At 41.7% G+C, this 16,097-nt stretch overlaps 1 protein-coding gene across 1 annotated transcript in view; it reads right to left on the bottom strand.

The window, feature by feature from the left end:
• The window catches only part of GRIN3A (glutamate ionotropic receptor NMDA type subunit 3A), a 469,331-nt gene that overhangs the window by 50,624 nt on the left and 402,610 nt on the right, over positions 1–16,097 (bottom strand). Inside the window, exon 6 of the mRNA XM_068234342.1 lies at positions 6,336–6,487. Coding sequence (XP_068090443.1) covers positions 6,336–6,487 — 152 coding nt within the window. The remainder of the gene's footprint in view (positions 1–6,335; positions 6,488–16,097) is intronic.

Genomic DNA, 16,097 nt, shown 5'->3' with positions numbered 1-16,097 from the left:
GGATGTGGCTATATTCGGTTCACAAAAATTACAGATATATGCATGGTTTCTGATGCTGAAACTAGGAACGTGACCATAAAAGTGGGTATCCCAAATAATTTGCTGCATTCTATTATTTGCCATTACAGAGCCTCTTTAACTGTCTAGCTTGTCTAGAGAAAGCTCTATACAAGACAGAAAACTAATGTTATGAAAGGAATATGGTAATACTGAATGGTTTCAGATTGGCAATGGCAACAATGCTAGACAGGGCTGTATGCTTTCACCCTAATTGTTGAATACTGAACAAGTAGTGAAAGAGTCAGGGCAAGAAAAGAATTATCATGGTGTGTGAAAAATCAATAATCTCCACTATGCAGACGATACTACATTTATTGAAGCAGAAGAATAGAGCTTGCTAGTCCTCCTGAGAGTGAAATGTAAAGAAAGTAGTGAGGAACTGGGTCTAAAACTAAATATAAAGAGATCTAAGATCATGACACCAGACACAACATCAGCTGTCAGAATTAGAAATAAGGACATTGAAGAGGTAGATATTTTCTGCCTTTTGTGTGCAGTTATCAATAATGTAGGAGGCAGCAGTCAAGGAATATGAGAAAGGTTAAATATTGGCAGGACTGCAATGAAACCTTTAGATATGCTGCTAAAATCTAATGCTGGCTTTAAAGCAGATCTCCGGCCTAAAATTAAAATCTAGCAGCCTCCTTGTAGAAGAAAGTTATAGTTACCTACACTGTCTTGGCACTCAAAGTTGTCCCAAAGACCCCAAATCACCCAATTTTCAGTGTGTGGCTCCGCCTGCCCGAATAAAAAAATGTCGAGATGTTTACCAGCGTTTACTGGAGTAAACATCTTGTTGTTTTTCTCCAGGAAGGGAGGGGAGGCAGAGCCATGTGCTAGAAGTCGGGTCTAATTGTGTTCCCATTCACTGATCTGTGTACTAACTAGCAGCATCCTGAAAACGTGTGGGAGCATGAACGGGACCGCGTGCAGTTGCGATCATGGTGGGATATACGTATATTTACGACACTGAAGGTAAGATGAAGTCTCCAAGGGCATAGATATACTCTCTCAAAAACATTAAGTCAGGGGTTCTCAAACTGGGTGCCGTGGCACCCTGGTGCGCCTTGAGCACCTGCCAGGGATGCCTCGGCGTTCATCCCCATCCTTTGGGAGGTGCTGCTGAATAAGGGTTGCAACAGCATTTCAGTAGTTATTTTTGCAGAGGGGTGCCTTGAAAAAAAATTCAGAGCCATCAAGGGTGCCCTCAACCGAAAAAGTTTGGGAACCACTGCATTAAGTGATTAAAGGCATTTTATGGATGTGGTGTGGGCATATCGCTCAGGACAAAACTCATGAGTAAAAGTTAATTGCATATGGTCCCTGGTCTCCCAGAGTGCACTTGGAGGAGAAGGCATCATGACATCATAACTTACTGTAGGCTAAATATCATTGGGAGAGTGGGTTTACATACCAATATACAGCTACCGGTATATATATGTAGATAAAGGAAGTGTTTCTAAAACTGAAACAAAGATCATTAACATAAAAGCAGGTATCTCGATAATTTACTGAATTCTACCATATGACACTACAGTGCCTATAAGTGAATTGCTGTCCTCCTCTCTAAAAGCAAAAATGACAAGGATGAGATTTTCATACTATGGACACAGTATGAAACTTATTCTGATGAACAAAGATTAGATTTGACAAGGCTGTGGTAAATGCATAATACAAATTATAGGTTCTAAATTCATGTATGAAGATAAACCTCAACATGCATATTATTCATGTAAAAGGCAACTTCCCTCGTAATTACTCATTCATGTAAATGAGAAAATTAATTGGTGTTTAGTTCCACCTGACTGACTTTACCAAAGCCAGCCCGCAAAATATAAACCTCCCCATACACTGAAGTTTCAAGAAGGCTATAAAAAGTATAGAGACGACAAATGTGGAAACAAAATATCCATTTTTTTTTCCTGAATAACACTAGATGAAGATATTATACCTGATTTCACAATTTTAAAAGCCATGCCTATAATAGCTTTCAATTTTTTCCATAGTTTGATGCAAATTTTTGACAACACTTTTCAAGAATTTAAGTCCAGTTATTTGTATACCTGTGTTAATTCCTTCAACTTGCTTCATAGAATGCCATTTTATATCCTACTACAACAACTATTTTGGTAACAAGTCAAACTTCGATGAGGTCAGCTCAGGTTTCTCATTCAGATGTGGGTTTACTTCTGCAATTTGTATTAATGGCTAACTGAATGACTAGATATGTTTCAGCTTACAGAAAAATGATCAAACTTTTCTGTAAAGGGGGCCATACATTTCTATGGTCGTTTTTCTGATCATCAATTTCACTTCTATGAGAAAATCGATTAGAAAAACTATCAAAATCAGATTGGACCTGTCGGAAAGTTTGAGCCATCTATCTGCCAAAAAAACTCAAGGGCCTTGATTCACTAACCAGCGCTAAGCTGGTTAGTGTGTTTTAAGAGCTAGTGGGCGCAAACCACGGAGTTAAGTGGTTTGTGCCCACACATTGCGCACAGCCCAGTGCAGTGCACGCGCAGCTGGTAATAGTGCGCGGTGCGACGATAATGTCGCACCTGCTGGCCTGTAAACGGCACACCCGGTGCGCCATTTTGGGGGCACCCGATGCGTCGTTTTCAGGTCAGCGGGTGCGACGTTATCGTCGAACAGCGCACTATAACCGGCTACGCGCGCACTGCACTGGGATGTGCGTGTTGTAGCTTTGCGCGGCAATTAGTGCCCACAAGGCTACATTTTGGGCACTAAGTGGCTTTTCACTCCATCGCTAATACTTAGCGCCGGTTAGTGAATCAAGCCCAAGGTGTATTCCCAGCATTAGAAGGTCAATACTAATCTTACCAAAGGCTAGAGTTGCATGAAATTCTTTGGATATTCTTCTAATTAGGTCTCAATTAGCATGGCAGTGGAATAATTTTGGCTAGCTGTCCACTCCTGCATGCTTCACTACTGTATTATGGATTGCCTATTTGGAAATAATGATTTTTCACTTTGATCGCATATATTATTATTATTATATACATTATATGGCTCATATATAAACAGCATTTTTCTCTTACATCCTGTAATTTCATTTAATCATAACATATTTTTTGCGCTCAGTATATGGTGAGGCTTAGCCTTAGCACAGGTGGCTTGCAGCAAGCATACCTATGTTTAGTCTGTTGAATCTAATAATTCAATTAAATCAGCCGGTTGAATAACTTTTGCACATGAGCGATGGGATTCAATAACGATGTTCCATGTAAATGAAGACAGTATTATTTGTTAAACCAGTTACCAGACTAATAAGACAACCTTGTCTAACATTACTTTTTGTTTAAAGTAAGATTAAAAAAAACAAAACGTAATTAAGTTTAAAAAAAAAAAACTTCTTTTTTACATCACAGCAAGTTTTACTATTTTAAATATTTATCATGATATGTATTATTCATATTGAATAACTGTGTAAGAATGGGTTTCTTTATTCAAGCAATCTGTAATATTTCTCTAATTAGCTTAGCTACATGCTATCATATTATTATACTTACTGCTGTGAGCCCTTTTACCTTTAAGAGTTTTAGAAAAAGAAGAAAAACACTTGTGGGAATAAACAGCTCAATGTGGAAATGGCAATCTTGTTAATGCCCATGTGGAAGCACACAACACTGTCTCTGCCTAATTAGAGGAACAGAGGTGTCCCCTGACACTTCAGTGCCCTTGTTAGGGGAAAAAATATTCAGCAGTTTTATTCACAATTAACCCTACTTAAAATGTACAACCGGTCAGCAGGAACTTACATTAGGGTACACAAATAGTTAATGCTGCCATTTAGATACTGTTTTAATGTACACAGCTAGTTAGGCATTGCTAAATAATAAATGAATATATTTGGAACTCACTTAAAGAGGAACCATAATGACATATTGTAGAATAAATAAAAAGTAGTAAATTATTCAGGAAACCCAATTTGATATTAATTATCCTGGTTTCAGCACCGGGAACACTTTCTATATCTACCGTATATATTGTTGTATATTGATATATGACTCCATCCTTCCAGTGATGTTGTTTCTACTCACTTTAGAACATTCAAGCAAATATTTCCCAGGGATGCACCTTGCCAGCAGTAAAGGTGTCTGCTCTTGTGAAAAATTTAACAATGTAAATCAGGGTGAGGAAAGATTTTTTTCAATGGACAAACATACTAAATAATTTTTAAATTGTTATTGAAAAAAAAGAAGCAATTTTATTCATTTAGTAATATTTAGTTAAGTCAATCTTAATGTATTTAATTTATTTAATGTAGACTTCCAATATGTGTTGAAGTCTGAAGCGTAAACCCCCCCCCCCCAGATAGTTACCTAAGCAGAGGGAAGGCTCTGGGTCCTATAGAGCCTTCCCCTTCTCCTCACGGTGTCCTCGTTCCCCTGTAGCTCCTCTGTTTGAATCTCCCGCCGCCGAGACCTCAGAAGTCTTCAATAGCACTTGGGCTCCTGAAGACCAGCGGCTCTGTACAGCGCACGCGTGCGTGTAGTAGGGAGCTTTTTCGAAGTCAACCGAAGCCAGCCCAATGCTGGGTCATAGACTGCTAAAGGGGGAGCCTGCGGGGGAATGTGGGGACCGTGAGGAGACTGGGAAAGCTCTATAGGACCCAGGGCCTTCCCTCTCTTTAGGTGAGTATCTAATTTTTCCCCCTTTAGACTCTTTTTACATAGCATCACTTTATACCAGTTATTTCAACTGATCTTTGCCTATTGTTTTTCCTTAAAATAAATATGAAAGAGTGCTAAAGGTGGAATTATAAAAAGTAAACCTGTGATCGCTAAAAACTGGTAACTGCATATTTACTAAACACAAATTGGTCATGTGACACATGCGTGCAGTCTGCAGTGGTAGTTTAGGAGTTCTCAATGGCATATCCAGACATCCATGTGCTGCTGTATTTTTTATTTAGGAATGTTGTGTGAGGGGAGTTTGAAGAGCCTCAATTTGCATTTATAAAAAAATGTAAATAACTTTTTTTCATTGTAAATTATAGATGAGTGGTCATTATCATCCCTGTTGCCTTGTTAGGTTAGAAAAAAAATCAACTAATATAAAATAAAAATATTATGCTCTCCAAAACCACTAACCAAATCCAAGAAATAGGAACAATTAAGAAATAAGAAAAAAAATAAAACAATAAAACAGGAACAACTTGACCAAGGGAGCACTGAGCTAATGTTAAAGCTATTTATTAAAGAATTTAATTGCAAAAGACAAACTGACAATCACATATAAAACCGCCCTTTAAAACCACAAATATCAATTGGACTGACTACAAGCATGTGTCCCTAATAGGAGTGCACTTCCTATGTTACCAGGATTTACTTGTTAACATGCATGTAATTTTTTCTTCAGGCCCAACTTGATCATAAACATGACATCCAATATGAGGCAGGCAATAAATATTCTTCAGCGCAGCCCCCGTGTGCTGGATATGCACGCCTCTATATTCCATACGCAACCATTACTGACATTTAAGGAGATCCTATGTCATACCTCAACCAGCGTTTCTGCAAGCCAAAAAGAACTTACGGGTACTTAGCAGATCACTCACGTATATCACCAAAAGGGCTGGAGCTCACCACACGATTCCTCACTGCCTGCTGCCCTCACCAGGCTAGAGTGGTGTGTGAGTTTCCTCCATCCATCTGCAAGGAGTGTGGGCTTCTTACTTTGCCAGTTCGCAGACCCGTGGCAAGCAGACGCCGGGAGGAAGGTTGCGGAGGCACGTGGGAAAAGCACCACGCCCACCAAGGAACGGACGTCACGTATCAAAAAAAATCTTCCAAAGACTATCCTAACTTATGGAAGACAATTAAAGACTCCTATTATTTACTTGCTCCATGCTTACCGCTGAAATGCCTCATGTTTTACCTCACTTTATGAATTTGCCTCATGTTTTACCTTATGTTCGGAAATGGAGAAAAAATCTTTCAGAATTGTTAAAAAAAAAAAAAGAGGAAAATACCTCATGAGGTATTTTACCTACCAAAAAAAAAAAAACTAACATAGCTACCAGAATTGAGGCCATTGTGTTATAGCTCATAGATTTTGCCCTAAAGAACTCATTAGTGGTGCAGTATGTTACCAAATTTAATACAGACTTCCACCAACCATCCACTAAACGAGATTAATGCACATGTATTGTGTTTATAGATACTATTTTATACACTATACTATTTATCAAGTACTCAATTTACACCAGAATGTAAGTGATTGCTTTAACACATGATAGTTGCACTTACCTCAGTGACAGCAAAGCTTCTTTTCCCACAAGGCACCACTTTGTACCACTTGGCATGTAGTGTGTCCATATATCCACTTGACTTGTACTGGCTGACCAGTTCTGATATATTTGAAGTCAGAGGAGAGTTTGGAGGAAGGCCAATCCCATAGCCTAAAATATACATAAACAGAAATAAAACCTCAAGCATACATTGCAAATCAATTATTTTTTAAACACAATTCAGCCACATAACATAACTGGACCTACTTATATAGAAATAGAAACACCACCATGCACAGAGCCAGAACGAGGTCCTCCGGAACCCAAGGCTGAGACACCAAAGTGCGCCCCCCCTAGCCGTCACACACTGATTGCTATAAGACTAAGAGATGCCCAAGGGCCCCCAACACCTTAATCTCTAGTTATCTGGCTTGCAGTCACTGCCATGTATCCCCTTTTCTTATTTCTCTCTGCTTCAAACACAATAGGGGAATGTTAGCTGAGTGAGTTGTGCACCTTCTCCTACACTGCACCCTGAGGCTGGAGCCTCTCTTGCCTTTGCCTCGGCCTCAGCCCGGCCCTGACCATGCATAATGGATCTCTACTCCACTTATCAGGATTATTGAGGTGCAAAGCACTGGATGTTTCAATTCAGGTAATCACAAATACACTTATTTGTGATTATGAGCTGGATTAATTGAGAAAGTGTTAATCCATGTTTTATTTCATAATATTACTTGTACACTTACTAGTCATCATCACTAACACATTGGATAAAAGTTTACTCTGCACTGTGCCACAATTAAGGCAAACATTTCTCATTTACAAATATTAGCACAAAACTTTTCTCTTTGTAATAACTTAGTTATTATAGAACACGTTTTACATGTTGCAGATGGAGATGTAAAATTGCATGGCACAAACAGAGCTAAATATGTATAATAAGAGAAGTAAAGTTATAAAGAGACACCTCGAGACAGAGGAGGGACGCACCACTTTCCCAAGCTCTTATCTATAGCATCACAGAATCTGAAGACGTTTACGTCTTCTGGTCTCAATTGTGTAAGATTGTCACATGCTTCTGGAGAAGTGGCTTTTGGCTAATAAGAAATACATGCATATGCCAGACTGTCAGTGAAGAAAAAACACAAACATCTAGGCACATCACCTCAAGTTAGGACATTTAAATAAGTTATTATGGAGGTGCTAAAGGGGGTGAGGCCAGCACTGATTGTTTGCATGTCTGCACTGTGCATGTTGCAGGGCCTGAGTTAGGACACCTATGAATACTGGGGTACATCTGCGCAGTGTAGGTGACTACACAAGGGAATGCATTCTTTTGTAACTAAGACACTGGCGCACCGAAGGGGTTGTTCCGGGTGTCTGGAACCTCCCCCCTGTACTTAGACCGGAAGTGGGGCTGCCGTGTATGCAGCCATGGGGCATCGCCTCCCAGGGCAGACAAACGGCTGTGCAGCAAGATCATTTTGTAAAGGGGCCCATGAAGTATGACCAGAAGGTCATGTCACAGTCATCGCAGCCAGAGCACAGCACAGCACAGCTCTGTTCTAATTCCTGCTCTTCGTGTGACGCCCCTCCCCCGTCTGGCTGCAGAGCGGCAAGTTTGGATTTCTCTGAGAGACAGCCACTCGCTCCTCCAGCAATGGATCTGCAGAGCAGAAGGGTTAGAGATGGTCGGGAGTGCTGTGCTGCAGCTGGGAGCGTCTCTAGCAGGGAGAGGTGACAGCCGAGCAGAGACCGCTGTGTAAGCTGGATCATTAACTGTTTATTTGCAGTCTGACTTTAATCTGTTATCTCTGCCTGTGTCCCCCTGACCCCCTCCCTCTCTTTCATGTCTTAATTAGCTTCCTCTGCATGTCCCAGCCAAACAGAGAGGTGAAGACTGGAGCCTGGTTAGAAATCGCCCTGCCATTATTCATCTCCCCCTCAAGCTCTCTTGTGTCTCTTCAACTTTATCTTCCCCTCTCTCTTATGCCCCCCTTTTCTCTTTTCCACATCTATCTCCCTCCCAATTCTCATATCTCTTTACTTTCACACAGTCCCTATTATTGTTATTGAGGTGCCAATGTATGGGCAGAGCGGCCAAGACAAGAGACAGATCTCTCTCTGACCGACCAAGCCCTATTTCATACAGCCTTATCAATCCCTGCCATGTACTGATGAGGACCAAAAGTCCGAAACAGGCTGTCTACATGTGGGTTTGGTATGGCTGTGTAAAACTTAAAGCTATAGGCTTGCTATAAACCAGCGGTTCTGGATGCTTGCTTGGCTTAACAAGGGCGGAAAGGGATAATTTGCATATTTAGTAGGTGTGCATTGTGGGTAACCACAAATGTTCATTTATAACTGAATTATTGCAAATTTCCTTCTGTTTTAAGAAGGCAATTACACCAAGCTTTGCTTTTTTAGTGGGAGGGCTTTTTGGTTCCTTTCATCCCCCTATACATTCCTAGTAGTTTGGGTCACCCTAAGCTGCTTGGTTACTCTGTTGTACTCGACCAAGCCCTATTTCATACAGCCTTATCAATCCCTGCCATGTACTGATGAGGACCAAAAGTCCGAAACAGGCTGTCTACATGTGGGTTTGGTATGGCTGTGTAAAACTTAAAGCTATAGGCTTGCTATAAACCAGCGGTTCTGGATGCTTGCTTGGCTTAACAAGGGCGGAAAGGGATAATTTGCATATTTAGTAGGTGTGCATTGTGGGTAACCACAAATGTTCATTTATAACTGAATTATTGCAAATTTCCTTCTGTTTTAAGAAGGCAATTACACCAAGCTTTGCTTTTTTAGTGGGAGGGCTTTTTGGTTCCTTTCATCCCCCTATACATTCCTAGTAGTTTGGGTCACCCTAAGCTGCTTGGTTACTCTGTTGATTGGAGAAAGATCTGTTATCTGCCCACACACCACAGGCCAAAATTCTGATCGATTTCAGTATGAAATCTCTTAGGAATCGTCCTCGTGATGCCGCATCCGCCACCTCACCGTTGTCCCCCCCTTGAGGTAAAATGTGCCCCCCCTCCGGGCCCCATGCTGTATACTTTACTTGTGGTTTTCTGCCGATGGCTCTGTCTGCCTCCAAAACACACGCCCCACGTGGTTGCCGGCATATATGTGGGCGCGTGTAATGTCACAAATATGCCAGCAACAACGCAGGTGTTGTGTCTGAGGACAAAACCCGGAGCCAGCGGCGGACACCGCCAAGTAAAGTATACTGCAGGGGGGGAGAATGGGGTGGGCACTTTTTACATTAGGGGGGTTTTGTTGCACATCCCGATATTGCATACCGTTACGCACCTGATCGAGTATGTCAGCCCTACGTCATGCAGCATGTCCGACCGATAGATGCAACCAATTTGGGACAGAAATTGGACACATCGTCCGTCGATCGAACACGCTCTTGATTTTTATCTGAGTATAATAATCTAATTGGATGGTCGATCGACAGGTTGCCTGATGTATGGCTACCTTTACTGTCTTCCTCTACTCTGTCCATTTCTTTTTATCTCTCTTATACCCTCCTCAATCCTCCTCCCTTTGCCCCACCCCCCCCCACCCCACCTTGAAAAAAGTAATCAGCAATCAGCAATGGCTCATTGTAAATGCATCTAAACAAGCACATGTCCCTAGCACTTTGCAGTGTACATAACTGTGTTACTAGTCTAATATGAAACCATATAATTAATATGTATTTATATAGCATTGACATTTTCAGCAGCACTTCACAGAGTACATAGTCATGTCCCTGCCATAGTCATATATGGTATCCTACCATATTAACCCTCCTGGCGGTTTGCAAAAAAATCGCCAGGGGGCAGCAAATCTTTTTTTTTTAATTTTTTTTTTTTTTTCATGTAGCGAGACAAAGTCTCGCTACATGATAGCCGCTGCTCAGCGGCATCCCCCCAGCCCCTCTGATCGCCGCCGGCGATCGGAGATCCGGAGATCCCGTTCAAAGAACGGGATCTCCTGGAGGGCTTCCCCCGTCGCCATGGCGACGGGCGGGATGACGTCACCGACGTCATCGACGTCGTGACGTCAGAGGGGACTCCGATCTGCCCCATAGCGCTGCCTGGCACTGATTGGCCAGGCAGCGCACGGGGTCTGGGGGGGGGGGGGCGGCCGCGGCGAGAGGAATTGCGGCGGATCGGCGTGTAGCGGCGGCGATCGGGCACTGCACGCAGCTAGCAAAGTGCTAGCTGCGTGCAGCAAAAAAAAAATTATGCAAATCGGCCCAGCGGGGCCTGAGCGGTGCCTTCCGGCGGCATAGCCCGAACTCAGTTCGGGCTTACCGCCAGGAAGGTTAATATTATGTATTTATATAGCACTGGCATCTTCAGCAGCACTTTACAGTGTACATATTCAAGTCACTGACTGTCCTCAGAGGAGCTCACAATCTAATCCCACCATAACCATAGTCTAATGTCCTTCCATATTATTATTATTATGTATTTATATAGCACTGACATCTCCTGCAGCACATTACAGAATACATAGTCATGTCACTGACTATCCTCAGAGGAGCTCACAATCTAATCCTACCACAGTCATAGTCTAATGTCCTACCATATTATTATTATTATGTATTTATATAGCACTGACATCTCCTGCAGCACATTACAGAGTACATAGTCATGTCACTGACTGTCCTCAGAGGAGCTCAAACTCTAAGCCTACCATAGTCCTAGTCAAATGTCCTTCCATATTATTATTATTATGTATTTATATAGCACTGACATCTCCTGCAGCACATTACAGAATACATAGTCATGTCACTGACTGTACTCAGAGGAGCTCACACTCTAATCCTGCCATAGTCATAGTCTAATGTCCTACCATATTATTATTGCTATTATGTATTTATATAGCACTGACATCTTCTGCAGCACATTACAGAGTACATATTCAATTCACTGACTGTCCTCAAAAGAGCTCACACTCTAATCCTACCATAGTCATAATCTAATGTCCTACCATATTATTATGTATTTATATAGCACTGACATCTTCTGCAGCACATTACAGAATACATAGTCTTGTCACTGACTGTCCTCAGAGGAGCTCACAATCTAATCCTACCATAGTCATAGCCTAATGTCCTACCATATTATTATTATGTATTTATATAGCACTGACATATTCTGCAGCACATTACAGAGTACATAGTCATGTCACTGACTGTCCTCAGAGGAGCTCAGTCTAATCCTACCATAGTCATAGTGTAATGTCCTACCATATTATTATGCATTTATATAGCCCTAAAAGTGACCCTGTAGTGTGTGGGAGTGGGGAGACACACACACACTACAGGTTCACTTTTAGGATTTAGATACTGGGCTGCAAGTTCATCTTTCATGCATATCCCCATATGCCCCTCCCCCACCAGTCACTTTTATGGTTCAGATGTCCGCCTTGCGTGCAGATCCTCAATGCCTACCAACACTCCACCACAGGGTTACTTTAATTTAGGGTTTAGGTGGCAGGTTATATATATTTCGGCAAAATACTACTCCATCGTGTGTATTTTGTAGGGAAACACTGCCCATTGTGTGTATTTTGTGGGGAAATGCTGTGCATCATGTGTATTTTGTAGGAAAACGCATGCGCTGTAGTGCACAGCTTGCCAAAAGAGACCTTTCAGGAACCCCCCCCCCCCCGCTTGAAAATCCTGGGTTTGCCCCTGTAAGACCCCTGCTTTTAACTTAGCTGTAGGGATAGCAGTGGTGCCTGGATGAATGATTTCTGTGAATGCATGTGTATGAACATTTGCATGTCAGTGTGCAAAGGGTTAACTGTCTAGGCTATCAGTGAATACAGTTAACCCTTTGCACACTCACATGCAAATCCTCACACAAATGCATTCACAGAAATCAATCATCCAGTAACCACTGCTATCCCTACAGCTAGGTTAAAATCCAGGGTCTTAGTACAAAATAATTCTACATTCTCTTGCACAGTAATATACATGCAGAGGTACCCCATTCATTCATTGCATAAAACGTAAACCTAAATCTAAATCCTAATGTCCTCTGCTGGGACAGATAGTGCATCAAACTAATTCCACAAGGGAGCTAACAAAATATATCCATGTATCCATGTGCACCATGCACAGTTGCACACACCAGCATAAGCTGTGTGCATACTAAAAATGATCACAGACAGGCGAAGCAGGAGTGCACTAGATTAAACCCTGGTCACAGGATAAGTTACAAGAAAAAACACATAAATCCAGGCAGCACATCGCCTCAGGCTATCAGTGAACACTGCACTCAGAGCTACATATCTATCTTGTATGAAACCAGAGAAATCTGTAAACTAATAAAAGTGATGCAATTGATTGACTAAAAAGGACTTTATGCTCCATAAAAACCCTGTTTCAAACTGTTTGGATGTGTAAGTGTCAGAGCTCACCTACACAATCTGTCCAAAGTATTCAAAATCTGTTGGTCCTCATGCCACATGAAGGTGGTAAAATTGGCCAATCAAAACTTGGATGTGTGTACCAAGCTTAAGGCCAGTTAGGGCTAACAAACTAACTGATTAGTATGTATTTAGGACATGGAAGGAAACTTATTTTTCTGGAAAAGGCCCATCCAAACACGGAGAATATATAAACTCATGGCAGGCCTGACTAAGAGTCAGATGACAATACACTGCTATGACTGGCCTTCCCCTAGAATTTGAAAAGCTGCAATATGCTAGGAAAACACAATAAAATTACTTATTAAAAAGCCAAAAAACCCTGGTCACACTGTCATTACATTTGAAATGAACATCGGTGTGAACATAGCCAAGCTGCTCAGATGTTGGTTAATTAACCGGTTGCCGGTTAATTACCGACGACTTTGATAATCTCATCAGAGATATGTGCATGTTAGGAGATGTTTTTGCTCATTACAAGTGTTCACGAGTGTCATCTGGGTTTTGAGACATTATTTTGTGCCACACATAACTATTATGCAAAGTGCAATAAAACTGGTCTTTAAAAAAAGAAGTAATGAGAAGATTACAGATTGCATTGTTTCATTTTCATTCCATACAGTTTGCCGTAACAAATGACTGTTTCTCACCAGACACTGTTATGAAAAATTCTGATAGATGTACTTTATGAAACATGAGTTTTAATCTATATTCTATTTGCCTGGAAGAACTGAGAGCAGTTAAAGGTCAAACAAAGAGCTGGAGAACTTGATGGAAATTATAATCATTTCATCGGTTATTTGAATTCTTTGGAACATGTAGATAAAAGATGACCAATAATATTATGCACTGTGTCAATTTCTTAATGAATGTTATTCTAGGTGCTTGTTAAAGTCCTGCTAAGCCCTGCAAAGCTTTGCCCACTCCAGAAACCATATATGGTATTGCAGGGCATACCTGTTAAATATAATAATCTACTTTATAAAATGTGATTTTGCTGTGCTTAGCCAGCAGTAGAATCCTTTCCTTAGGGGTACAACAGGCCCAATGTTGTGCAATATATTCGTATACCAGGGGGTCTAAAACCTGTCAACCAGAAATAAACCCACAAGTCAGTATTACCTCCAAGGCAACCACTGTAGGAGCAGATGGGGAAATTATACCTGACCCCACATGGATTAAAACATCACTCTCTTTAGTGAAGTGAAGAATGGGGTCATACCCCTCCACCAAGGGTGGACAAACAACAGCAAACTTAAGTAAAAGAGGTGCCAACGAGAGTAAAATACCACCTGGCCCAGAACAATTACTCCATACCGTTGCCAAAGTGACGTGTCAGGTATACTTGCAAATTCCGACATTAAAGCACTACCCCAAAGCGAAAAGTGTGTGGGTCATAATTCCACGGGTGGTACAGTTTACAGGTACACTTCCAAACCAGGTGCACCTGCTCTAAAATGGTGTTAGGTAGATAAGATTGGGGGACTTAGCAAGTGCCACACTGTTGTCCTGTGGGTGCAAGCTGTACCCAAGAGCTTTAGGGCTATATAGCCTGTTAGTAGTAAACCAATGTGCTGCAATTGGGCGGCTATATAGTACTGTAACTAGCTATTCAGTATGTCATTTTATATGCCTCCTAGATACTCCTGTTTTGCCTGAGGCAACGGGCTGCCATGAAATGCATCACATTTTTAGAGTTTTTTAAGTGACTAATTAAAAAGTATTTCTGAAATGTATTCTTTGGGTCATCTATCAGGAGTTAAGTCTACCACTACCTCCTTTTTAAACTACATTTTACTCTTGTTGGTGCCTCTGTTACATCAATTTGCTATTTTTGGATACTGGCACTGATACTTCATGGGGCTCCCAGAAAAGCTTTCATAGATCCACCCAATGTTCACACCCCTTCACTTGCCTCCCCTTGGTCACCATCCTGGTCTGGGGCCCCATCTTACGAGGGTCATAAAACAAGTGTGGCCATCATGATCTTCACACCCATAACAAGTGTAACCACAAAAAGACCTGATCGAGAGGATGGGCCCCTGTATCAGTGGAAAAGAAGGTTAGTAGTAGGGGGCCTCTGCAGTTACAGGGGCGGCTTACCCTGTAGTTATGCCCCTACTGAGTAAAGACCGTTATTCTCCTAAAGACTGGTTGCCATTTGTAGCAACTTCATCTAGTGAATATACCCCCCTTTTATTACTTCTTTCCTTCATCTAACAGAAACTACTACACAATCTGGGCTCTGTTTGTCTATGTGTTTAACTTTCACTGTGTTTTTCTTATCTCTCAATTTGCACATTTGCAGGGATTGGCTATTGCGGAGTGCAACTGAAAACACTACGATATGACATTATATAATATAATTGGTGATATTTAGCACTCAAGGCCTGCTTTAAAGGGAACCTAAACTGAGAAGGATATGCATTTTTCCTCTTAAAATAATACCAGTTGCCTGACTCTCCTGCTGATCCTGTGTCTCTAATACTTTTAGCCACAGCCCCTCAACAAGCATGCAGATCAGGTGCTCTGACTGAAGTCAGACTGGATTAGCTGCACGCTTGTTTCCGGTGTGTGATTCACAGAGGCGGGACAAGGTCCTTCAGCACCCAAGGCTGAGACACCAAAGTGCGCCCCTCCATCCCTACCACCCCAGCCGTCACACACTGATTGCTATTAGACTAAGAGGCGCCACAGGGCTCACAACCTCCCCAACACCTTAATATCTAGTTATCTGGCTTGCAGTCACTGCTATGTATCCCCTTTTCTTATTTCTTTCTGCTTCAAACACAATTAGGAATGACAGCTGAATGAATTCTGCGCCCCCTCATACACTGCGCCCTGAGGCTGGAGCCTCTCCAGCCTATGCCTCCGCCCGGCCCTGGTGATTCAGCCACTTCTGAAGCCAAAGAGATCAGCAGGCTGCCAGGCAACTGGTATTGTTTAAAAGAATACATTCATATCCCTCTCCGTTAAGGTTCCCTTTAAAGTGGTAAGTGGCCACTTAATAAAATATTGAAAAAAAATGTATTATTCAAACAAGTGTATTATTCAAAATGCAAATCATTTTGAAAAGTATACAGATCCTTTAGAAAGCAGCTAGATGACATGCAGCTCTGCTAAAGTATCCACATCTGAGGTGGAGGAAACTGCAATGTTGCAAGGCATTGTGGGAGCTTTTGTATCATGAGAAGGAGCCACAGAAGGGTATTCACGCGAGACTGGATTAGTCACTGTGCAGCTTATTCACAGCTTGCGTTGCTCTCTTCATCCTGCGCTGTTCAGCTGCAGTGAAGAGTTATCTATATGAGTGCAGCAACAGAGTGAAGGGGAGAGATAA

Source organism: Hyperolius riggenbachi, chromosome 1 (assembly GCF_040937935.1).
Source record: "Hyperolius riggenbachi isolate aHypRig1 chromosome 1, aHypRig1.pri, whole genome shotgun sequence".
Taxonomy (NCBI): domain Eukaryota; kingdom Metazoa; phylum Chordata; class Amphibia; order Anura; family Hyperoliidae; genus Hyperolius; species Hyperolius riggenbachi.
This window is presented reverse-complemented; position numbering and strand designations above follow the sequence as displayed.